Source organism: Aphelocoma coerulescens, chromosome 1 (assembly GCF_041296385.1).
Source record: "Aphelocoma coerulescens isolate FSJ_1873_10779 chromosome 1, UR_Acoe_1.0, whole genome shotgun sequence".
Classification (NCBI taxonomy): Eukaryota; Metazoa; Chordata; class Aves; order Passeriformes; family Corvidae; genus Aphelocoma; species Aphelocoma coerulescens.
In genome coordinates, this window is record NC_091013.1 from 95,018,701 (window position 1) to 95,045,451 (window position 26,751).

Below are 26,751 nucleotides of genomic sequence, written 5' to 3' on the forward strand. Positions count from 1 at the left end.
GGTATGTTCAAGTAAAGCTGGGTCTTGCATTCAGATAGACCCAAGCAGAGAGTCAATGGTCTCAAGGTCTGTTACACAGAAGTCTGTTGGTACCCAGAGCTCTTCACTCTGCCAGCCATTCTTGCACTTTTTTTGACACTGGACTTTAAAAGCCTAATTCAGGTTTCTTAAACGTAAACAGTTGATGCCAGTTTAGTGCCCGGTGTATTTGAGTTGTCTGGGCAGGGTTGACACATGTGACACGAGACCCATGGGAGCCACTTTTGGAACAAATACCAGAGAGCAGGTCACACACCCCAGTGCATCTAACATGCCACCTGGTGTTTGCATACACTGACTAACGCCTTGTCCCAACAGCATATTGATGCTGTAGAAGCAGAGGGAGGTAGCAGACTTCCTCAGGAAGCATTTCTCCCTGAAACAACAACTGTTCATCTGTGGGGCTGTAGAACTACAGATTGGCTGGTCACCTTGAAAGGACATTCACTGAAATAGTTCAAGACAAGCTGAGAAATGGGAAAAGCTCTTGATACCTGCAAAAGAAAAGTTGCTAATTTTGCATCCAAAGGAAAAATGATGCATTTTGTCTGATAGATGTGTTATAATTTAGTTGAGGATTAAACAGCTGTGTGCTTTCTCCTTCTTACTCTTCCACATCCACTGGAAACAAGGCTTAGACATTAAAGATAACTTCTGCTTGGGGCATGCCTTCTTTATCCAGTGACATTTCACCAGAGAGCAGCAAGGAGCTCCTAAAGAAAATGCCATGAATGCTAACAAGACACTTTGGCTTTGCTCTTGTTTCCTAGACATACTCAACATCACTGCTATATATGCTACTTAGAATTTTCAAAGAGCTACTGGTCCTTTTTGGTTCTGTTATGTGGCATTGGTATCTGCTATACTCTGCAAAATAATCAGCACATTTCAGCCCTTATTCAGCCTTATTGCTAAAGATCATTTCAGATTTCCAGACAAAGTATCATAAAGATTTGCTAGTGTATGTTTCCAAGCAACATAACACTTCTGTGGAAGACACTCATTAAATACCTGGAGTGTTTCAAGCTGTTGCCTGCAATTAGCTTCCAGATCCTGCTGACCTGCTAGAAACAGGCACAAGCTCTACTTTTTAATTAAGAGGTAGTATTACTTGGTTTTACCTTTGTATGAAATAACTGACTCCTGATGAGTTTAGTAACAATTTATTGATTAATATTTTATTTAAATTACTATCATTCTAATTTTTGGTATCTTTATCTTTAAGAATCACACTTTCATCACAGAAGAATTGCAAATGCACAACAGATGTGGTGCTTGACCATCTCTCTGATAGGAGTTCTCTGTCTGTGTTTACTTGTTACTTCTTTATTGTGACATCTTATAGACCACAAACCATCTTTGTAGTGTTGTTTCATAGTTGCTGCCTGGAATATAATTCTGTTATTTGATAATCACAGAATCACAGAATAATTGCATTTTGTTTACAGTGAGTCTTGTTACAGCAAATTCTCATGCAAAGAGAAAATTAAATATCTGACATTGCAGCAGCTTTTGCTCCTGGACATCCCAGTTACCTTCCTTCTTCTTTGTGGATATCATGTCCTGTGGTTCATGTAGAACATCCAAAAATTCAGAAATTATACTGTTTAAAGGGTAGGCAGCAGGAAACTGTGTGTGAAATCTAATGATGCTACAGAGTAAGGGAGTCCAAAGGCATGGACACATGTACCTGCAGTGATAACTGTGTATATAAAACATTTTAACTCTGGTTAAAATAAGGATAAGTGGCCACTCTATTAGGAAGCCAAATCAATTCAGGCATTATCAAAACTATTCTTCTGCTCAAAGTTAATCTTAATAACATTTGTTTACAGTTTCATAGTAAACATATTACACAAGTTACTGGAAAAGAGTAATCCTTTCTGAGAAATGCTTCTGAGTCAGACATTGGCAGTAGTGACATCAGAATACGTATTAATAGAATGTGTATTTTAGACTTTGAATGACTGTTTCATTGGCCTAAAATATTTTCCACACGAATAATCTCTTTTTTATTTATAACATATATTCATCTTCAAGTTATTCCAGTACTGGCAACTCTATGTTCCAGACTAGTTTTGCCTTTTGTTTTCAACACCATAGGTTTTTATAGCTTGTACACTTTTCTTCAGATACAAGCAGAATAACCTTCTCTCTGCTGTGTGTATACATGATCAACATGCAAGTTTCCCAAAGCAGACTCCACCTACGTTGCACAAGTGGGAGAGACTTGTGTTTCTTGAAGCTGTACATGAACTGTATAATCCAGCCTGTGTACATGGCCTACATATTAAATATCTTGGACATACTGCTGCAGTAAGAACTTTAAAACTGTCATGAGGTCAAGAATTGATTGTATTTTCTACATGTTCATACCCAAAAGCCTCTACTCCATATAGAGTTTTTGAATACAATTGAATCATCTTGAACTTGTAAATACAAAATATCATGAAGACACAGCAACTGAATCTGATGCATTCTTCAAAAGCTCCTCTGAACTTTGCACATAGGAAGAATTTTACTTTAAAGAATTGTGATAACAGTCTGAATGAGGGATTGAGTGGCAACCGCATATAAGATTCCCAGGCTTTCTTCTTTCTTGAAAGCAGTTGTTCAGAGTGAGCTACTTTAGCAGTCATTTCAGACACCTTAGGAGAAGGAGACAATGCAACTGCAGATGCCAGCTGCAAACTCTGGATAGTTCTTCATTCAGTTCTCACTTCAGTTTAATTGTCAACTGTGAGTATTCTTAATTTATGACAGGTTATGGTACACTGATTCTTTAATCTAGATTGGGATGACAATTTCCAAACACCTTTCTTGCCACACTGATAAAGAGCTTGACATTACATACAATAACACTTCAGTTTCTGAACAAACAAATGTAGCATATTCTAAAAATTAACATCAATCAAGAGCAACCAAGAAAATAAGTTATTCAGTGGTAAAACAGTGAGGATGAGAACAAGCCTGAACCTTTTTGAAACTGAATGTCTTGAAGTTTTCTGATTTCCTGGATTTTTGTTTAGGAGCAGGTGGTCTTTGGCATGCAAGTTTCTTATGTCTCTTTGCAGAAAGGATAACCAAAATTCCAAGTATCACATGTGCTAAGCAAATACCAGCTGGGCAAACGTACCAGTTCCTGTAAAAACTGAGAGAAACCGTGTCAAATACAAGCCTTGTGTCTAAGATTGTAGAAAAACACTTGTATAAGAAACAGAAGAGAAGCCAAGTGATCTTGTTTGACCTGAAATCATATTAGTGAAATCTGTGTTATGTTAAATAGAGGCATATTCTGCTTTTCAGGAGCTATCTTGAGGTGGTGGCCAACTCAATTGAAGACTGGGTGAAAGAGGAAGAAGCAAAATACCAAAAAGAGAAGATGGGTAAGGAAATAGTCTTTTAAATTGGAAAAAGCCATGACAGAGGGCCCTCTTGGACTGTCTGCCTGTGCTGTCAAAAAAACTGACTTTAGTAAGAAAGCCAAAAGTGGGTATCTTTTTATTGTATTCTAGGAAATTAGTTTTTCACTCTAAGTGCTGAAACAGAAACTTGTTCAGAGCAGAATTGCATGTGTTTTTTCATAGGATGACCTTGTTTTGTCATCTACCTGGCATAAATGTGTTTTGGAATTAATTAAATGTATATATTTATATATTCTGCATCTTTCTCTGTTCTGAAAACTGAGACCTTTAGTATCAATTTACATTTTCAGTAGCTGTGTTTAACTAATGAGATTAAGGATTATGTATAAATATGAATCTGTTCAGATGACTGAACATATGAAGAGGTGAGCAGTAGTTAAAGTTGGCATCATGGTTCAGGAAAATTCCTTTTTAAAGGGCAGGATACAAGCTGGAAGTCAGAAGCTGTGGGCTAGAGGCTAAAACTGGAAACTTGAATTGACAAGACTGCAGAGCAAACTTGAATTACAAGCAACATTTTGGGGAGTGAAAATTGTAAGCAGTTCTACAGCAAGTGTTCAGCAGGCAGCAGAATCTGAAAACCCCCACTGACAAAAAATAACTTTTATCAAAATTGTCTACTTTTGTATTTAAATGGTATTAACAATGATTTGCCTTTGCTTTTTCACCTTTTTGAGAATGCACTTTTAAACCTCCCAGGACTAGCAGTTAGCATTTACAAAAATAGAAACGCTCCTCCTCAACCCAGTTAGCACCTCTGATTATAGTTTGGAAACTAAAAGTACTGTTATGACTACTAAATCAGAATTTGTACATATCTAGCTGTCACAGGAGCTAGATTGAATCTTGTCCCTGTGGTGCTTCGTGACAGATATGAGTCACAGAGTAGTTCACTTGCTGAAAGGAGATAATCACCTCTAGCTGGAACATGCAGATGGGCAACAGTGTCCTTAGGTGTTTTCAATTTCACTGACACTGCAGTTTCTACATACAAAGTAATTTAACTAGAAGTTTCTGATAGTGTACTTTAAATTATCTTTTCTATGGTAAATATGGGGTATCCAAGCATAGTATAAAATTACACTCATAGAAGATACTCTTTTCAAAAGTCATAAATGCTATAAAGCCATAATAGTAAACAAGTGATATGGTGTTTCTTTAGTGAAGGTTTGAAGTTCAGGTAGCATTTATTTGGGTTTTTTTATCCTAAAGGTTGCAATATCTATGACTCTGGTATTGTGCTTGTTCTGGCTCAGTTAAAAAACAAACAAATTGCTGGAGCAAAGCCTTCAACAGCAAGAAGCAGAGAGCTAGTCTTTACATCTGTTGATATATTGTTTAGTGTATTTGGTCCCCAGTTATGAGAATCAAGCAATATTCATAGTCAGGTAAATTTGTTCTAACCTAAACAGACTTCCTATTTTATTTCTAAAAATATTTAAGGTTTGCTTTATTGTACTGTTATGTTATTACTATTTTAAAAGATACGTTTTTATTTACTTGTGCATCTTTTTTTTTCCCCCATTTTTTAAAATTATTCCATTTTCCTATATTTATAACTTTGCTTATTCTCCCTTTCCCTTTTCAAAGGCGGCACATCCGGACCTGAGAATGTAACAGAGTCTCAATCCAAGAATGAAGGATGTCCCATTATCAGAGAAGGTTCTCTAAAGGTGAGGCAAAAATATGTATCTTTCTGAAATGGACTAACTAGCACTGCTTTCTTTGGAAGGTAAGCTTTTGTTCTTACATTTGCTTGACTGAGTCATCTTAATTTTTTCTGCTGTTTGTTATTTTTTGTGTATGTTATTTTCTTTAATTTATTCCTTATTGAATGTGAGTTATGTTATGTTGTTTTCTTAAGGGAAGATTATTTGAAGTTAGATTAGGCATTCCAAAGCAATTTATAGTTGCAATACTAGGAAATGAAAGTTATGGATAATATCCTACTATTTACTGAAGTTTTCTGATTGTAAAGGTATGAAAAGATGAGATCCAGGTTCATGGAAATACTTCTTTACCCAACTCTACTTTCACTGTCTACAGCTCTTTGAAATCAGGGAATGTAAATATGGTACCTCAGAGTTCCCTGATGTCAGAGAATCCCATTTTATAGATTTAGTCCATGACCATTCACTACAGATTAGTTGACTTGCCCAGCTTTACACAGTAAGTTTCTGGCTGAGGTAGGAGTTAAGCCCACAGTTGTTTAGGTCTTAGCATTGACACTATCCATTAATATGCACAACTCTAGCTTTATTTATGTTGTACTCACCTGCTTTTTTTCAACTCCTATCAGACATAGTATGTCTCATCTTTCTCACAGTATGTAATGCTGTGCAATTCAAGTCCTGATATGGAATGTAGATAGGAAATGGTGTTAAGTGTCACAGCTCAAGCAAGACTAACACCTGACTTGTAACTCTCAATGCTTGCCATTTCTCCCCCAGAAATGCTTCTGCTTTGATATGTTTAGACTATAAAGTGACACAAAACCCTATATACTCCAGAAAATCTCAAATGTCTTCCTGATGCAAGCTGATCATTTTGGCATTGATTCCTCTTTCTGTAAAAAATATAAATTGTTTTATCTCACAGTTGCATTTGGGGAATAAACCAATACCAGTGATGCATTGTGGTTTGGTGGTAAACATTGTGGGAAAGTATACAACAAAGTCATTCTCCTGTGACTGATTGTGTAAGATATGAATAATCACCTGATTAATCTCCTTTGGTCAACAATGACTGCTGTTGTAGATTGAATGAATCAGTAATTTTATCCCAAATTTGGTGCATAATATTGTAAGACTTTGGCACATTTGGAAACACATCTTAGCTTAGAACTTTGATTGCTTTGGTTTTGTTTGCTTCTACGCTTTTCAGCATGCATGTATGAAATATCTTGTGGTACAAAGATAAACACAGTCTGTTTAATTCCTGATGTTGAATGTAGGCTTGGAAGATGGAACAGGACCGATTACGAGAGGAAGAAGGGAAACAAAAGGAAGAAAAACAACAAAAGGAAGAATATTTGAAAAGTCAAAAGAAAGGACAGGAGATAAAAGATAAAGAAAGCAAAGATTCCAACAAAAAGCCTTCCGAAGAGAAGTCTCAAAATGAGTCAGCAAAAGCCTCTGAACTTGAGGAGGATCATAGCATTCCAGACCCATGTTCTGGGAAAGTTTATAAGGTAAGGAGTTGTATTATTATACCACATTAGAAAAGTGCTAACTATATATAGAGTCAAGATTACAGCAAAGCTATTATCTATTGTGAAATTTGAGTTCAGAGCAAATTAAGCCTAATTGAGCCTGGTTACCTCTATTGTTTTAGCAGCAGATCCTTTTCTAAGAGTTTTGAAAAGTAGGTTTTGATGTTAAAGATTACCCTACACCAGATGATTTAATTTTTTTTTTTAGTGTAATATGACATGAACACAAACATAAATTAATCATGTTGTGATTTTTGTGGGAGAGGATAGGAAAGGGGAACATAAGAACTTGTCCCATCTTCCATATCAGGGGACTGCAAGACCTAGTTGAAGTTTTGACTGGAAATCACTGTTTCTTACATTTGCTCTTTCCAAATCCACATTCTTGAAGTGCCCTAATCTAAAATACGGATTTTTCCCATATTTCAGAAAGTAACTCCATTGGCATGTGCACAATGGGAAACATAGAGCTCAGCTCACTCTTGAAGATAAAGGCACATGAAATCTAAACTGTAACTGTGCTTCATGTCCCTAGCAATCCCAGGAACTCATGTCTAGACAATTCAATGGAGGCGGCAGCTCCCCTTTTTCTGCCTGTTGCACTAACAGAGGGAGCTCCTCACTAGTTTTGTTCAGTTTTTGAGCAGTTTGCACCGCCTTATATTTGCAGAGTCTGTCTTGCATCCAAAGCTTGCATATAATCAGTATAATTTAGTCTAAATTTGCTTAAGTACAGGCTTCAGACTCAGAAATAGATGACATTTCAGTCTGAAATTATTTGAGTATGCTCACATAATTTTTGCCATCTTGTGGCACTTTGGAAGGCATAGCAATCTAATTAGATTTACAGTATCTGAATTCCAAAGGGTAGAGGAATTCTAGAGGGTAGAAAGCTGAATCTTTACCTGCCCTTTGTGTGATCCCATGGCATAGTAAGTTGTTTCTTTGTATTTGACCAGAACTTTTCTTTCTCTCTTACTGTATGTTAACCCACTGGTCTACTTGCTACTCTTCAGTTTCCGTGATGGTTTTCACATGTAACGTGTTACTTCAGTTAACAACTGAGAAATTATTTGGATATAACAATAGCATACTAGATATTTTCTCACGTTTTTATTACATTAGTTAAATATCTAAGCAAAAGAAGTACAGTGTGATCCTGATGATCTGTCCTTCATTTGCCTCTTTCGTGGGTTCTGCCTTTCTCATTTACAGATAATTTAAAACTTGTTTTTTTCCAGTTCCATGGCTACAATACAGGGGACAATGTCATTCAAGTATCAGGAACCAATCAATACCTTTTCCCATCCGATGGAGGACAGATTCAAGTAGAGAAGATAGAGTTTGTAAAAAGTGATTCTTTATTTCTTTATGTTTTGTATTGACTCAGTACTAACTGATGGGATAGTTTCTTAATCCATAAATGCTTTTTCATGTCTCAGCAGTAAAAATTCAGTTAAAGAAATTCCGTATTAGCCTCTATCACTACTAATCTTTACATTTACCTGTAATATGTTAACAGCTGATAGATAAATGAAGTACCAGAAAATTAGAAATGCAGAAAAATCAGTTTGTTTTTATTTGTTCAATGGCAACTGATGCATGGTATTTCAAGAATGTTCAAATTATTTCAGTCAAATGCAATCATTATATCTAAGCAACAGATTCTTCTGCAGTCTCTCAGATCTAATTACCGGGAAGGTTTTGAATATTTAGCCTAAACTCAGATAACCTTAGTTTTGCTGTCTTGGTCTTCTACTACGTGGTTCAGTCGAGTTGTGAGCAATTGCCTTTTTCTGAGTGCTTTAAAGTTGCATGTGCAGGGTTTATTTGGGTGCAAATAAGTTCTGAAGCCTTGTGGGAGCAATAAGAGTATTCCATTGCTTTACAGGTCCAACTTTGATAAAGGTGAAAGTAATAAAAGACAACCACAATTTCTTCATTCATATCACTGACCCCAAGAAAAACTTTAAAGAAGCTGAAGAACAAGAAATTAATGAAGAACAGCAAATTAGATCAGGTCAGTGGATTGATGTCACTGATCTAAAGAATTAATAGTTTAACATATTTAATAATTGGATGCATAACTTATCAATTAACAGAAAATAAATTCTTACTAATGGCAGAGAGTAAGAAAAGTCAGTGTTCCATAAAATGAAATAAAAATCCAGTTGGCTGACTGTATAGAGAGATCTTAGCAAGATGTAGAAGCACAGTGCAGGTCAACATGTGCAAACCAGTCTCTTTTTCAAAGCAAGGAAATCAATGAAGAGTTACCATTCTTCAAGAAAATAATTTTCTTCCTTCATGGAGGACTCATTTGGATCTTAAAGTGGCCTGAGAAAGCCTAAGAAGATGAAAACTGAATCCTGTCCATTGTGACCATTGTGTAAATACCTGCCTTTGAAAGGGAAGATTTCCCCTTTTGAAGTGGACCTCCTTTTGTGGGTCAGATGACCATAGCATTAGTGCCTCCTCAAGACCTTTGCTGTGAAAACAGATCTTTCTGCAGTCCAGCAGCTGCTACTGTTGGTTGACATATTGTTAGCACTCAGAAAGCATTGAATCCAAATCCTTTCTGAACCCAGGTGAGAGCGTTTCCAAGAAGGAAGCCAGTTTGTAATAACTTGTGTATATGTTTGCCAAAAGTATTATGGAATTGCTGTCACCAATTTGAGGAGTAAAAAAAGATAACTTAGACATATTAGCTCTTTTAATCTTCATCAGTGTTGGAAAGCATCCTGCTCTTGCTTTTGCCCTTGGATTCAGCAGCCAGCAGCGATGTAATTGTGGGTTGTCTGAATAGAAAATTTGCATCCCTTCCCCAGAGGAGATTTTTTCTGTCTGCAGTTCTGAAAGCTGACCTGTGTCATTCTGGGGTCTGCCAGACAGTACTGCCAATCACCAGTGTGTGAGTATCTGAGACAAGTTGTATTCTCTGGGCACAAGTGAGAGGCTTTCCTGCCATGTAAACAAGAACACCTTATAGAAAGGCAGTAGGGAAGACAAGAATCAATCCATTCTGATACTTGACAGTGGCTGGATGGTACAATGGTAAACTTGTAAAGCTGTCAAAATTCCAAAACCACATCCTGCAGGTGGTATTCAGCAATGAGCATTGCAATGACAGACAAGAAATAGAAGCAGACAAGGTCTCAGGATGTGTCCCGTGTTGATGAGATTGGTAGATGGCTAGGCCTGCCTTCATCTTCTTTTGTAGTCTTCTCTGCTACTCCTTACAGTTTTAAGAAGCTGTTCCCCATATGGGAAATGCCAAGTTTTCCTCGTACCAACAGAGCATTTCTTTAAGGCAGGAGCAGTTGGAGTAGAGGCAAGGTAGGACCCAGTGTCTGGGAGGTGTGTCTTGCCTAGTTCATGTGGTTTACACCATGACATACTCATCATGTGACGCCTTGTTTTGCAGCTTTTGTGAGTTTGACTCCTGATCCAGTTTTACAAATCCCAGACATGTCTTTAGATCTAATTTCTCCACTTTTTGTCCTTTCTTTTACTTTCTCCTCCAAGTACCCACATAGAGAATCATAGAATATCCTGAGTTGGAAGGGACCTTCGGGAATAATCGAAGTCCAGCTCCTGTCCCTATGACATCTGAGAAATAGTGATTTTTGTTAGAGCACAGGCCACATACAAAAGAAATGGGCAGTTTAACATTCTTGTCAGTCAAGAAACAAGGACCCATAACTCCAGAACTAGGTTCTTTTTCTGCTTAAATTCAATAAGACTTTTCACTAGTTGTTGCTATTAAACCTGTTTTTACACACCTAGCTAATTAGAATGCTATTTCTGGATAAAAACCCACAGGTATATTGCACAAAACTGACTATTATATAGTACCCTATGAATGGAATGTTGGTTTCCCTGCCCTGTTTAGTCTATTTAGGTTAGTCATCCTCACTGAGGTTCCACTTTTCACACCAGCCATTGGTTTACAGGTCAGGTGGTTCTGGTATGTGTTGCTATCTTTAATTTTTTTTTTTTTTTTTTAAGGAGAATTGAAAAATCAGAAGAAAGCTGTGAGCAAGTTTGGATCTTTTTCAGCCACCTTGGAAAATGGAATCCAGCTGTCCCTGAGCTCTTATGGACCTACAGGGGAGGCAGCAGGTAAAGTAAGCAAATAGAAGAGGATATTTGAGAACCATATGGGGAATTTTTTTTCCTTCTTTTTTTTCCTTCATACACTCCTTAACCCAATAATTTGTTGCATGCAATTCTGCCTTTCTCAGCAGCTGTTACTACACGGTAGGGAATTTTCAGCAAGGCTCAAAATGAGATTACATTGTCAAGAATATTCTATGATTCAATTTTCAAGATGGAGGGAGGTCTCCTAGCTTTTCTGCTTACTGTGAAAACAGAGCAGTGCAAGTATTGTTATTAAGTAGCCCAGCAAAATCAGCCAATTAATTTGAGCCAATGAAAATGTGATTTGATGGGGAGTCTTCTTGGTTTTCCAAGAAATAATATTTTTGTAAACTTATATAGGTGATTATGGAACTTCCATTTTACTTGAGGAGTTGGACTTCATGTTACAGTTGTGCAGACATAATGAAGGATTTCTCTCAGCCTTTCAATAAACACATTCACCAACTGGAAGCAATTGCTTCAGAAAACCACAGTGAAAACAGCGTCTGCTTTTACCAAGAGCTTTTTGTTTCCATTACATTTGAAAGGCCACTGAAACCATCTTATGGATAAAAGTGAAACCCTTCTCTGATCAGAAAATAATTCCAGCATTTTTCAGCTCTTAAAATATGAAAACATTTAATTGAATGCATCTTTGTGTGGACTGTGGTAAACCATTAAACCCTACACTCATTTTTAATTGTTCAAATATATTTTACAAATTAATTACTAAAAAAAAAAAAGGCTTTTTAGACTTGGGCCAAAAGAGCATTCACAATAGTGGACTGCAAAAACTTGGATTTTGGCATAAAAGAGAGACATGTCTAATTAAACACCTACATATCAGCTGTGCTGTTTAGGCTTTTTCACATTCACCATAACCATCCTATTCCACATTGGAATAATCCTTGCCATGTTGATCTTTAGAGCACTGCTAACTGGCATTCTTTGATTGCTTGCAGTTTTTCTATGATCATATGCTTATGCCAAATTCCTGTGGGTCTTTGTGTCCTAAGTGCTCAGAATAATTCTGACCAGAAATACTCTCTTATATGATTCTCATATGCCATCCATCCCTAATGCAGAATGGTATACCATGGAATCTGTAGTTTCTCTCCAGTGATCTGTTAAATTGTGTGTAAATTACTCTTTTTCCCTGCAGTACCGAAATAGTTTTCTGGAAACTCTCTAATTCTCATTTTTCTTCCTGTTTTTCACACTTTATCTATTTCATCTTCCTTTCAGGGAAGCTAAGGTGACAAAAGGCTCCAAGTTGTTTCTCAGCTTTATGCAACTTTTTTTATTTCTGGAGAAATGTAATATTTCTTCAAGTTTTGAATTATTCTTTGTTTTTTCCAGCATTATCAAAAGTTAACTTCGGATCACCTTACATTTATGTTAGAAATAATCTCCTTGTCTCTTTATGAATTTGGGACTGCTTGAGCACCTGCTTTTGATTCCGGGTACTATAGAACCTCTGCATTTGTTCTTTGTGTCTTGACAAAATTATGAGAGTACAATTCCAAGTCCTAGACATGTGAATGTGTGTATAAAAGGAGAGAAACCTTCCCTAACAGGCAGTCCTCTGGAATTTTACATCTCTCTCAAGATTTCTAAAGACACTTTATCTCAGTCTTAAGTCTGAGACTCTTTTTCATTGTTATCCTCAGACAGCATGTTCTCATTTTTGGGGGCAACCAAAGTAAAGGCATAGGTGAAATTTCTATGAAAAGAAAGTGTCAGTGTGTTGAAATAATTACAGAAAACCTAAGTTTGTATTTATTTTATTTTCAAGAAATTGCTTTGAAAGGCAACATGACTACTTCCTGTTGACATGCCTAGCAGGCTGTCCTAATGCTTGGCTTTAAGAATTGCAAGAGTCTTATCAAGTCTAGATCATTAGAATATTTCTGAATAATTATAGGAAGATAGACCTATGTAGTACAACGTTGCTAGTCAGTCTGTGCTGGTTCAGCCTGTGATAAAGCATAATACAGTGATCATTTACTAGATACTACATTCAGAATGTCTCCACTTCTAAGTATTCTGGAGGTAAAAGAGAATTTTAAAATAATTTTTTTTTTTTTGAGGTGACGACCAAGTGACAACTTGTGGGAAGCAATAGTTTCAAGATGTCTTTTCTCTTTTTATCTCTTAGGTTAATAAGTTGTCAGTCTATGGAAATATTCTCTAAATACTCTTATATACTCAGTCCCTCTATCTGAAATAATAAACTCCCCCACTGAGATTATTATTTCTAAGGTAAAATTTAGTGTACAAAATCTTTTTAAAAAATAAAATGTGGCCATCTACATTTATGAAACTTAATAACATTAAAAATATTGCTTTTCCCTTCCTTAGATAATGAAACATGTCCTGTCTTAGCAAGAATTCTGAGCATCCCTTCTGTTCATCTTCCAACCGTAATTCCAACAACAGTTACTCCTATTACAGTAGCTCCAGGAAAAAAAGATAAGTCTGACAGAAAAAGATCAGGAAAAGCTCTGCCTTCTGCCAAAGAAAACCGTGGCAAATTAGCCTCTTCATCACATGATGACCTGGTAAAGCAAGAAGAAGAAAAGGTGAGAGAAGAGACATTATCCAATCCAAAGAAACAAACAAAAATTCAAATGTGTGAACTTCTGTAAAAGAATCATACATTCTTCTCAGAGGGCTTTGAGCTGTGCCTTTACAAATTTCTAACAATTTGTGGTGCACCTAAGGATACATTTTGTTCGTTCAGTTGTTCTCAGATGTGTGTATTGGCAGCTGTTAATGAACTTAGTCTTTATGACTCCATGATGTAAAGCAGTGTGTCTGCCATGGCCCACATGCTTTTGTCAATTTTGGCTTTAAAGTTACAGCTGCTACACTGCAGATGATCAGAGGGCTGGAGCACCTCTCCTGCAAAGATAAACTGAAACAGTTGGGGTTATTCAGCCTGGAGAGGAGGATGCTCCGGGAAGACCTTAGAGTACCTTCCATTACCTAAATGGGGTTACAAGAGAGCTGGAGAGGGACGTTTTACCAGAGCATTCAGTGACAGGACAAGGGGGAATGGCTTTAAACTGAAAGATTTTGATTAGGTATTAGGGAGAAATTCTTTACTGTGAAGGTGGTTGAGGCACTAGAACAGATTGCCCAGAGAAGCTGTGGATGCCCCGTCCTTGGAAGTGCTCAAGGCCGAGTTGGACAGGACTTTGAGCACCCTGGTCTAGTGGAAACTGTCCCTGCCCATGGAAGGGGGTTGAAACTCGACAATCTTTAAGGTCTCTTCCAACCTAAGCCATTCTATGATTACTAACATCTCAATTACAAGAACTGCTGAATTTTTAGTTTAACCAAGTAGAGTTTTTTGTGCTTTCCAAAACTGGTATTCAAAAGTCTAACCAACCAGCAAATTGATGAATTTGCAAAGTCTTGCTCTGTAATTCGTTCTTTCCAGCTGATCACAAGCCAGGGACCAACAATTTGAGGAAGTTACTTTTGCCTTTAGCTGGAGTACTTCTATCAGGTCTTTGGAAAGAAAGAATGAATCTTTGGAAAGCAGATTCTGAATTTCTTTTCTGAAATAGTTTTTAGTACGTAGTGGTTGAAGTAACACTGTGTCTGTTGTTGCAACACAGATTCTATGCATATCCACAAAAAGTGCTCCTTACCTAATTTCAGCATGGAAAGTGGTGTAGGGAGTTGCCAAGCAACACTCAGCATAACATACATCAATTGTGTGGCACAAACAAACCCTATAGAAAAGTAGCCCTATAATTAAAGATCTGTCAGGATGACTTCTAAACTAAAAGGCTTTTAACTCATTGGATAGAGAGTACCTGTATTAGTGCATACAGCACCTGTCTGTATGTCTGCAAGTATTTTGCAGAGCAGGATTAGAATCCAAACCGGACTTGACAAATTCACATGGATACGGTCTGTAAAACAGGATGCAATTCAGTAAGAATAAGTAGTAGGTTCTACAAATTACATATAAATAGACAGTATATATCTACAGAATGGATAACAGTTGTGTCAGTGACAGTTCCATAGAGAAAAGTCTGAGGGTTGTCATGGATCACAAGCTATACATAAGTCAACAATGCCATCTTCCTGTGAGAAGGGCAAAGACCACAGAGATGTGAATACAGAGGATTATAGCCTGCTAAATAAATATGTGAAGTTATTTTTCTTTTAGGGCTAGTAGAGTCTCAGTTGGAGTATTGTGTCCAGTAATGGATACTGCACTGCAAGAAAAATATGGGCCACACTGAAAGTTTTAAGGAAAGCATGAAGAAAGATTACAAGTCTAGAAAACTTAATCAGTGAGGAAGATTGCAAGAATTGGTTTGGGTTTATTTTATCTTGAGTTGAGAGACAGAATAGCCTTCTCTAAAGACCTTAAAGAACACCATCATCTCTTATGTGAGCCCATAACATCAGCAGAAAACATCAGAAGTAAACTAATTTTCTGCAGTAGTGACTCAGGTCAATGAATGGGAAAATGTCAGTAAGGTTAATCAAGGTAAAGCACTGGAATAGTTTACCAGGAAATCTCCAGCCCTGGAAATTTTTAGAATAGGTTAGAATTAGAATTTTTTGCTAACAATATAGTTATACTTGATTATTCTTTTTACCATCAGACAGGCAGAAGAAGATGACAACTGAGGGTTACTTCTGCCCTATTCTGTGACTTCTACATCATGATCCTGTGACTACAATCTTACAGTACTGAGAATAGCCTTAATTACCAGTAATATTACATAAATTAACTGTAAAATATACAGCATATTTTATGCTGAAAAACAGGTGGCAAAATATCTGCCATTTCCCCCCTATATTTCTATTCCTAGAATGCAAGAATATGGGATAATAGCAGGACAAGTTCTCTCTGTTACATGTGTCTGCAACCAAAAACTGTTTTCATCTTATGACTACTGGCATAGTGTAGTCCATTGTTACATAGGCCTTTGAGGGAATGACATGTAAGAGTATATTGTATGTTTTAAAAAATGTTCCAGGGCCTTCAGACATTCCTTAGGTCAATCTCATTTTTTCTAGTCATCAGAAGAGTTTCCACTGCAGAGCAGTGCAAAGAGGATTACACATTTTGACTGCCAAACATTCTTTCCTGTCCCCTTCCTGAGTCACTGCTGTATTTGCAGCAGATTGGAAGTACTGCTCTACTGATCTTTTGTGCTCTTCTAATGATTATAGGTAAAATAACTGGTAGGCAGCTTCAATAATTATTTCACTTTGTTATGCTTCACATTACCCATTGTCTTCTCATCTTGATATTGTGTACGAGACAGCATAGTGACTCAGCAAAATGAATAAAGTTAGGAGGGATTGTTCTTCAAGGTGAATGAAAGAAGATAGCATAATCCAAGAAAATAACTAATGCTTCCACTTCAGAATCCACAAACTCTGAAAATGTTAAATATGAGTGGTAGGCAGCACGTTTTTGGAAAACAAATGTGTCGTTAAAACTGAAATCTGTAGTCTATTTTTTCTTTTTTATTTTAAAATGTGGATTAAAACGGATTCATGTTTCATTCTGTAGATGGAAATGGAAGAACCAGTTTCCCAAACACAAGAGATGTCAGATGCTTCTGCTTTTCCGAGTTTGAATGTCTCGTGTCCCAATGGACTTGTATTAACTTTCCTTGGTGAAAGTTTTGGAGGTTAGTTTTCTGAGACATTGCAAAGTAAGGAATTTAAGAGAAGCTAAGATTACAGAAGAAAATGATTTCTTTGTTGATGGGTTTAGATGTAACTCTAATGTTTTAACATGTCAGAATGCTAAGTCTGTCAGAATGTCTATTTAATAGTATTTGCAACATAAATAATGTGGTTTTATTCAAACAAATGTAAGGTCTAGAATCCCAAGTTCTTGAACATATTGAGGGCAGGGAAATAGCAGCCCTAAAAAGCCCTTGGGAGTCACGTTGGATAATCATTTGAGTATGAATATAGATTGGAATACTAAAGAAAAATGAGCAAATTTGATAAATAAATACATATATCTTGAGGAATCTTGAGTGATAGCAGGAAGATGGTTACACTACCTGTATCTTCACTTCCTTTGAAAGCATATGTACTTAAGTCCCCAAGACAAAATATCAATTTGAAAGATTCTGGGAAAAATGACAAGAATGATTGAAGCATCAGAAGATGTATCTTATAGTGAACTCATTTCACCAGAGAATTTAATTACCAAAGGTCAAAGGAGTGGCTGGTGCCAGCCTGGAGGTACAAGGAAACAGAATTTTGGTGATAGCTTGTAAACACATTCTACAAAGGTATTACAATTTTCAGGGGCTTGAAACTGAAAACCAGGACTTTAGATTTAAGTTTTACTCACTTAACAGTAAGAATGATTAACAAAACTAACCAAGGCTGTGATGGAGTTTCTGCTACTGGATGTTTTACAATCAGGGTTTTTTTGTTGCTTTGCTAAAAGATGCAATCAGTTTCAAACAGGAATTATTTCAGAGAAGTCCTTTGATTTATGCCTTCCAGTACATACAGAGAAACCACTCATAATAAGCCTTTCTGCCCTTGTCATCAAATTTCCTTTAGAAGACTGATGGGGTATATAGATATTTAAAAGCTTCTGTGCCTGACATACCCTTCTGCAATAATTATTTTTTCCAGTTTTTGAAAATCAGTGTGAGGTTCACCTTTGCATGCTGTAAACTGTAGGTTTTGGGGCTTTTTAGTCATGCCATTAGGTTTTGAAGCAGAAAAATGTGAATTTTGTTGTCATCTAGTTAGTTTTAAAAGCAGCCATGTACAGATGGCATTTAATACTTATGTACAACAAATCCGTACAGACCAGCAATTGTGCTCTGATTAATCTGGTATGAAGTAAAGAACATGCAGAATGTTCTCAAACATGCATAGTTTGGCAAGAAGCACAAGTTGAAATGCTGCATAGTTGAGGTGAACAGAGTAAATACATGGAGTCTCTCAATACAATTACCATCATCATACCCATAAACATACTCAAAACACTGCTGTCATTTAATCTAAAAAACTTATTTTTCAAGCAGACAGAATATATAACTTGGGTTTCTATACAAATTCAAACTTGGTGAAACTTGGGATTTTTTTCATCTGTACGGGCAGTTAGGGAATTCCTCTCACCTGATGTTAGTCTTCCAAAAGTTCAGCATCCATAATAAATCCATCTTCAAATTTCCCTTGTTTTCTTTTGGAAAGACAGCCACCTTCACAAGAGGATGCAGAGTTTCTGAGTAGGTGACTCTTTCGAATTTTTCTCTGAAATCAGAGTCTGTCCCTTACTCTGTGAATTACGGATTCAGCCAAGGAAGGGTTAGCCTTACTCACCTAAAGTTGCATACCTTCTGTTGACCATGATGCTTGGTGTGTAGCACTGTTTGAATGTGTGCTATGCAGTATTAAGTAATTCAAAGTTTGTTTTCAGATTTGAAAGGTGGAGGCACTAGCACTGAAGCAGATGAAGGAGAGGAGGAAGAGGCTGTGGAAAGTGGAGATGGGGAACATCAGGTTACAGAAGATGAAATAAAGCATGAAGACACCAAAAGCAAACAGGCTGAGCAGCCTACTCTGGAAATTCTGGTTAGACAGAGTTATCCCCAAAAGGTAAAGAACTGTCATCTTTATACACCTCCGGCGAGGCAAGCAGAACAAGAGGTGTCAAGAGTCATCACTAGTCAAGGAACTGTCATAAAGTACCTGATGGATGGATCTACCCAGGTATCTTTAGTAGAATTCCTTGCAAGCAGTACAATTTAGTGCAATTCATTGTGATGGAAGGTGATTACCCTTAAACTTGTTTTTGTCTACTGAGATACAGAAGAGTCCAGTGTGTAGATGAAGGAGTTAAGTAATATCGAATTATGCAGCCATGTCAAGACTAAAATGCTCTTGGCTTTATTCAGAGTCAGAACTTAGGGAGACTTAAGCATGAAAATTTCAGGCATGTGAAGATTTTAGGCAACTCTGTGGTTAGGAAATAGCTGAATATGCTTCAGAGAACTACATTCCTAAGTTTAAGCATCTGAAGTGTGGATTAGTTCAGCTTTGGGTATTTTTGGCAATATGAAAGCATCCATGTATTTTTTTCAGTTTAAACAGTCATATGGGATCCAGAAAGACCTGAACTGGCAGCTGGCAGGTGTGTCCTGAGAGGAGGGGCTGAGGACTCTGTGCTTGTCTGCTTTGGAGAGACAGAAGCTGAGGGTCAACCTCCTTGCTCTCTGCAGCTCCCTGACAGGAAAAGTGGAGAGGGAGGTGCTGATCCCTTCTGCTTGGGATCCATAGATAGGACACATGGGAATGGCTCAAAGGGGCACCAAGGGAGGTTCAGACTGGACATTTGGAAGCATTTGTTTACCAGGAGGGTGGTCAGACACTGGAACAGGCTTGCTAGAGAGGTGGTTGATGCCTCAAGGCTGTCAGTGTTTAAGAGGCATTTGGACAATGCCCTTGACAAGATGCTTTAACTTGGTCAGCCCTAAAGTGGTCAGGCAGTTGGAGCAGGTGATCACTGTCGATCCTTTCCAACTGAAATAGTCTGTTCTATTAATTCTCTTTAAGATAGCTTCTGTATTTCTTGTTTTCATTCTGAGAGTTTTACTTTTTTCCTCTCCATCACCCACAGTATTCTAGTGACTATCGCATTTGTGACACATCCTTTTAAGGCTTCCTAGTGGTGTTTGAATTGATTTTAACCTCTAGTATGTCCTTGATTTCTGTAGATTCTGTTTGCTGATGGCACAGTGAGTAGGAGTCCTGATTCTGGTCCTGTCCTACCACCACCTACAATTCCAGGTGACATACAATCCTTATCAGAATTAGAGCTTTTATCTGAGACCAGCACTAGCAAAGGTAACATGTTTGTGTTTTGGACAGATACAAAGTTAGTAGGGCTGATGATACTTAATAAAGGGCATGTTTCTTTAGTCTGAAAACTCTGCCAGTGTGAAAATGCAATTTTATCTGTACTCAGCTGCTGCACGCTGCTATGTTACCTTCACAGGAAATCATTTCTCTCCTACTCCAAATTTCTTTTTCTTCTAACTTGGTAGGACTCTAATAAGTAAAAAGTTGTGTAAGAACTTCACTGGTATCAGAATGATTAAACACAAAGTCTTTTAAAAGAGATCCTTGTAACTACAGTAGTGTTAAATCCTTACTTTTGTCTTACACAGTTTTCAGTCTTTGTATTAAGAATTGCTTCTCTCACAGAGGATACATTTTTCTTTCTCACTGTATGTATTCTAAGGCACCTACTATTGGTCCTTATCAATTGGTTGTATGGACTTGTGATAGGTGGTAATATAGCCATTCTTACTGTATTTTGTTTGACTGAGAAAGAACCTAATAAATGTTTACCTCATACCTCAGAGTGTAGTCCAAGATCATTTTCAGCATTACTTAGTACACAGAATAATTATGACCTGTCATATTAATTTAAAGTTTATTGGAAGTATGTGAATAAAAATGGCTGCTGAAGAGAAAGGGGTCTCAAAACCAGATTTTTAAGTCAAGTCGAGCCCTTTTTCTTAGGATATTCTTTAAGATAACTGGAAAGATGTTTCAGAACAATTCTGGAAAACCATTTTCTAATATGAATTCTCAATATCTGTGACCAGTGTATGTCCTTTATTTCTTGTCCTTTATTTATGATCACTTTTTCACCTTCCCCACCTTTCCTCTCTTCTGCTTATTCTTCACAAATTTCTGTTGAAGGGTTTCATCCCTTTTTGGTTTTGGGGTTTGATTTTTTTTTTGCTAGATATTTGCTGTAAGTCTTTTAGCCTGGTCTCAGGACTGTGCTCTTGTCTTTTGCATACACATAGTCTAAGTTATTTTTCCTGAATATGGGAGACAAGGGTTCTCTATAACATTCTTAATAAGATGTCTCCAATTCCCTTTCATGATGAGATCTTCATCCTTTTCTTCTGATGCACCACAGGATTGATGGCATTAGCGTGCTATTTACTTTTTATGTAAGGAAGAACATTAGATAAGATCAGTTCAGGAGCACACCTTTGAGTAGCAGGAGCTGTAATTTTCTTCCAGCCTGTTAGATAGCTCTTCTTGCAATTCTGTCAAAAGCAATGTTCACAAACTCTGCACTTTACTGGTTTTGTCTTTTGCCTTAGAGAATATCAAGTCTGATACAGAAATTTTTGTTTCTGCAGGAAAACGCAGGGACAAGAGCATTCTATCACACTCGCTCAAGGATGAGGAGTTTGAAAAGGCCAATTCTAAGCAATCTAAGGCAGGAACTTGGATAACAACAACTCCTTTAGGCATTCAAGTGGGCACTGAGGGTGCAACAAGAATGGATCTGAAGCCACTGCTCATGTATCAGGCCACAGACCCAGCTGATGGAACGGTATTACTGCTTTTGTGTTACTATAACACTGTAAGCTAAGAGACAGGGCTGCCATCACATAAATGGTAGGATCTTTTCCTTGAAAACATCCTACAGGTTGTGTTATTGCACTGTTAGAAATACACTAGCTTTAGATTTTGATAAAAATGTGATTCCTCTGTCTCTGAAATAGATGAAGATGTGGTAGTCAAGCTTCTTCAGAGCTTCAGTCCTGTGCCTTATATTGTCGTTGCTGTCACAAATATCACAGTGCCAATATAAATGAGTATTCCTTCATTCTTTCAGATTATGACTGTACGAGAAGATGAGGTGATAATTGTTGAGAAGCCAAAGGGCAGAAGAGTAGTAGAGCATGCTGATGGTACCAGGATCACAACTGTTTTTGAAATCTGTGAAGACCATTCTGTACCAGAGGGTAGTGTGGAAACAGGTAACGTCAAAAGGGGAGCACTAACTTTTCTTGCACTTGATATATCTTGTGAAGCAGAAAGTTGCCAAAATATATACTAAAATATAAAGGTGGCTTATACCAGGAGCCTAGATAACAGATCCACTAGTGCAGTCTAGGCTTACTTTGTCTGATTTCTTTCAGCAGCATATTCATTGCAAAATTTATATTGTTCCAAGTAATTAAATTTCCTTCTTTCATACCTATGTGGTCCTCCTTCACCATGAGACCACAGTGCCAGAGTTTTAGTATGCTCATTGCCTTCTCTCCACTTGCCCTAACAATAACAAGCAAGCTGCTTTGAGTTTTAACTGAAGAGGTAGGTAAGGACTGAGGCATCCTTATATTCCCCAGTGAAGCCATGGACTCACCAACCTTGGAGATACTGAATATCTGAACATGGCTGTGGAAAATGTCATGCCAAGAAAAGTGAAACTTATATTTGCCTGAAATAAGTGGGGCTGAAGGTCACCTGTGTTTCTTCTGGCTGGTGTTGTATTCTGTATTCCTGCTTCATTTGCTAGACAAGTCCTGTCCTCCTTTATTAAAATGAAGGGGACATTTACTGTGTGGGTGTCTGGACTGTTCAGTGTAGGAAAAGACCATTATTGAGTTAGCAGGAAATGTTCAGGAACATTTCCCTGTGGGATTTTAGAAGTCAAAAGACTCTTGAGCTGATCTGTCTCTTCAATGGAAAGGCAATGACTAGATTAACATATCTGTTTGATTTGTTTTCCAAGACTTATGCTGTTGAATAGGAATTTCTTCACACTTTAGAGCTTGTATTACAGGCACAAAGAATTTCAGTGATTCAATTTGTATGTTACAAATATCCAGATCATTATGATTAATACCAGAGAGTACTTTCCTGGCCAGCTACAGACGATTACAGAAATTTTTTTGCTCTTGGGTTTTCCTACATTGAATTCACAGTCCAGAACTTCAAAGGTTGTGTATTGTTTACATAACATAAAAAATAAGTGATAAAGGATGCTCTGAAGTTTATGAAGGTCTTGCAGTGAGGAGATAAAGATCCAGCAGTATGAGAGAAAAAGCAAATTGAATCCTAAGACGTTTCCACGATTCATGTTCTCCTGTCTCATTGTTCCATATAAATTCTTTGATGAACCCTCAGAAGTCATCACAAAGAAGGTCAAAGGCACACGAGTAGAGAATCCTGAGTTTGCTACTGTTATAACAAATTGTGAGGATGGTACCTGTTGTACTCTCTTTGGAGATGGGACATCTATTCTAGCAAAGCCACAGGGAACATATCAGGTGGGAATTATTTTTAGTTTGTGACAGTGACATTTTATCTTTGTGTTCCAAGTTCTCTGCCATTAGCAGCTCTCACCTTGATTGCCTCCCTTCTCTATAGTCTTCACAAATCCTATTATTTCATCTCTTTCATACTCAGCCAATGTTTAGATATTTACTCACAAATGTACAGTATATGTAAATCACAGTCTTAAATTTCCTGAAATTAAATATTACAGAGACTAAGATCAGCCTACCTCTTGGACCTCATCTTCCTTCTTTCTCTCCCTTTGATTCCTGTTAACTAAATGATTCAGTATTAAATATCTGAAAGCTGTCCTCTTGATTTAGATCTGTTCTTCATTTTCATGGTACATTTAAAGTTTTCACCTTTGAGGATTGAATCTCTTCCCTTTTTGCTGCCATAGGTTTTACCCAAAAAGGGAGGCTTTCTTTTCATTGATGAAGATTGCTCAGCAGTTTATACGCATGAAGTTTATGATTTCATCAGCAAGGAAGAAAAGAAGCAAGCAGGGAGATACATTATGAAACACACTTCCAGCACTATTTGCGAGATGATGGATCCTGAAGGAAATATTTTCAAGGTAAAATGCATGGAAGAAGACAAGTTTCTGCATTCTAATTTTATCTTATAAACTTCTCTCAAAGTCAAATTGTAATATTTAAAGTAGCCAGAATCAGGTCTCTGATATCTTCTTGACTAAGTGATGGATATCCCTTTTTTTTAATATTTATCCGCTTTTAGAGAGACTGAAACAGAACACATGGTGTACAGTTTAGCTCACCTGTAAAGATCTCTTAATTAGCATGATTTGTACTATAGCAAAAAATCAGCTCTGCAAGTGAGGATTAAAAACTGGGTGTGTCAGATTCAGTTCATGGACTGTCCTTTCAGTCACGCTTATTTAAATTTTATCTTGAAAAAGGCATTATTATTCCTTTTTAGGTCATTGTTAGTTATCTTGTTTGAATATGTTAATGTCACATTAGTTAATAAGCACATAGTATTTTCAAGAAGGAAAATATTGTAGACATTCCCTCAGTAGGTATACATCAATGTCTGTCTTGAGTATACAGTTACCTGGCTTGGCCAGTTAGTGAGTAGTTTTGTGTAACAGTCCTTGGGCATTTATTAAATATCAGCATATGATATTAGTATTTATGATACAGCATGTCTTTCTAGAGATGTTTTGGATTTTTCCCTGTCTTTTCAGTTTTCTTCTTTATTTCTTTTTCTTGTGAGTTTCAGGTTGCTCAACATGAAATGCTTTTTCTGTCTCTCTCACTGGGCTAGGTCATATTAAAGTTCACCAGCAAGTTACTGTTTCAAAAGTATCTTTTAACTCAAGTAATTTCACATAATTTCTACTATAGGTCATGGTTGATGGCAGCACAGATGTGTGCATTCCCAGCATTGGCTCTGGTGGCAAGGAGGAGAAAAGTTCAGCAGCAGATGAAGTTAACAAACTTATCACGTATGAGGAGCACGCCCCCAGGTAAACTGCATTGCATTCATAGCTTAACACTTTGTTTTCTTCACAACACAGTATTTGTACAGGGTTTATAGATTTGTGCTCCATTTGTTCAGTACTCTGTATTTGCACATTTGATGCCACCATGTTGGAGTTCTGCTTTCTTGATACAGCCCCACATGTGTGTTTGGCTGTGCAGGTTTTTCATCATCTCTGCGGATGGTTCTGGAACGGAGCTCCTGCGGAGAAAGGATGTACTCAAGTACATGGCTGAGGCCTGTAGTGATCCTGCCACTGCTGTCTTGCAGGACCCTGTACAAGAACAGACAGGTAGGAAACTTTTCTTTTCTGACAGACTACTAATAGAAAGAATTGCAAAGTTTCAAAACTGTTATTTGGACAGGAAATATTTTTACCCATGTAAACAAGCGTTCACACTTCTGGCAGTGAAAGAAAGGAGTTTGGGGGAAAACTCTGGGAAGCAGAGAGTTAACTGAAGGACACTATTAAGGGATAAGTGAAGAAACAAATGGCATAGCTTTATCCACTTTCAGTCATACAAATGAAAGTGATAACCAAATAGATATATTCTCTGTGTTTATCATAAAAAAATTGAAGGTTTCACAGTCTCCATTAATGGTATAGCAATGAAGACAATGATGTCCTGATGTTGACCATGTATGTTGGAAAGAATACCTATTAAGAAGCTGAAAAAACATGACTGGAATAGCCAGTCCACCATTAGCCAATACCAACCACCTTGTAGTAGCAAGGCAAGAAGTTACATCCTGGAATGGTTGGTTGTTGTTGTAAAGTTAGTTGGAGATGCTGTGTTTCTATAAAATACACTGTGGTGTAACAGGTAGATACTAACAAAAAAAATCTTTTTTAAAGACAGGAAGGTATGGTTCCCCTGGATATGAGGGGATGATAAGGGAAATTTGCTTGAAGCCATAAAGTACTAAGACATATTTCTCATAGATTTATGTCATAAGCATATGGCATAAAACAGCTTTCCCACTTACTACTCTTATAAGGTGTTGCACATTCACAGAAATTCACACAAATGACTGGTTTCCCATTGGAGAAACCAAATGAAATAATTTTGTATTGGGAAAAAGAAAAAAAGAAGGGACGTGGAGGGAGCCAGAAAGATGCAGAAGGTGAAAAGATGAGAAAGATGGAGAGCATACATAGTGAAAATCCCAGTCAAGAAAATTTACTTACAACCAGCAGTCATCATAGTAGTAGATCTGATTTTCCTGACTTCCTGCTCCACTTTTCACAATACTGGCTCTATTTGCCTTGACAACAAGGTTTCACAAGGTTGTATCATTGTGACAAAGTACCTCAATGGTGATATCCACTTTGAAGGTCACCTGTGGGGTAGATAATAGTAGATTAGGTAAGTTTTGGGTTGGGCTGGAAAAAATACTTTGAAGAACATTGAAATTTATGCAAACAATACAAATAAATCATCCCTAATGGAATCCATCCAGTGAAGTGTAAAATACAGTGAAGAATTATGCGTGTTCTAAATATGTTGTACTACTGAGATTAGTATTCAGTAAACATGGGTCAATGCTCTGCTCTTCCTTGTTTGGGATATTCCCCACACTATACAACTGAGCTGTTAATGAAGAATCAAAGCAGGTAGCATAAGCAGTTTATTGTTAAAAATGGCCTGAGTTATCTGAATTTGTATTAACTATTGCATAATCAGCTCGGTGATCTGATATTATCTGTAGCCACAGATACATGGAGTTTTATCTGTTGGTAATAAGATTTTTTGTAGTTAGGTAAGTAGTTTTTTCTGTAGGTCTGAAACACTAGTCCATCATTTTTTTAATTTGAACTGATTCTTAGCAAAATGTGTCTTTGAACCAGGTGTTTTAAGTATTACTATTCTCCACCCTATGGCTGAAACATCCCCCTGGGTAATGAAGAAAGAACCAGAGAGTATAGTTCCTCCATTTCTTCAGTCATGGACTCAGGAAGAATCTTCTCCTCCTGAGGTATAATTGTTTCAAAGCTGTCTTTTATGTTAAAGCAATAGAAGTTTGTCTCTGTGGGGAAATGAAGCTCTAAACAATGTGAATGTTAAATTCAGTTTATTAAGCAGAGAGGGCAAGGGGTAGGCTATGTCAGGGATATGTGTGGTCCCCTTGGGCTTCTTTTACACTTAGTGAGGGGATATAGCAATTTTAAGGGGAGTTTATTTTACCAGATGAAGATGTTTTGGAATAGATAAGTTGTTCCCAGGAATCTACTGGCTTTATTGTCTTAAGGACAGCATATGCTTTTCATCTGAGATGCATTGCCAATAGTTGCATTTTTTTTTTCTAATATAAGTAGCC

General features: G+C 37.2%; 1 protein-coding gene across 1 annotated transcript in view; it reads left to right on the top strand.

The window, feature by feature from the left end:
* The window catches only part of SPAG17 (sperm associated antigen 17), a 90,110-nt gene that overhangs the window by 48,002 nt on the left and 15,357 nt on the right, over positions 1-26,751 (top strand). The window contains exons 18-34 of the mRNA XM_069031546.1: positions 3,346-3,425; positions 5,055-5,137; positions 6,418-6,654; positions 7,917-8,028; positions 8,567-8,695; positions 10,684-10,797; positions 13,177-13,397; positions 16,367-16,487; positions 18,254-18,546; positions 19,551-19,680; positions 21,000-21,196; positions 21,482-21,626; positions 22,780-22,922; positions 23,330-23,506; positions 24,297-24,418; positions 24,594-24,724; positions 26,282-26,409. Coding sequence (XP_068887647.1) covers positions 3,346-3,425; positions 5,055-5,137; positions 6,418-6,654; positions 7,917-8,028; positions 8,567-8,695; positions 10,684-10,797; positions 13,177-13,397; positions 16,367-16,487; positions 18,254-18,546; positions 19,551-19,680; positions 21,000-21,196; positions 21,482-21,626; positions 22,780-22,922; positions 23,330-23,506; positions 24,297-24,418; positions 24,594-24,724; positions 26,282-26,409 — 2,563 coding nt within the window. The remainder of the gene's footprint in view (positions 1-3,345; positions 3,426-5,054; positions 5,138-6,417; positions 6,655-7,916; positions 8,029-8,566; positions 8,696-10,683; positions 10,798-13,176; positions 13,398-16,366; positions 16,488-18,253; positions 18,547-19,550; positions 19,681-20,999; positions 21,197-21,481; positions 21,627-22,779; positions 22,923-23,329; positions 23,507-24,296; positions 24,419-24,593; positions 24,725-26,281; positions 26,410-26,751) is intronic.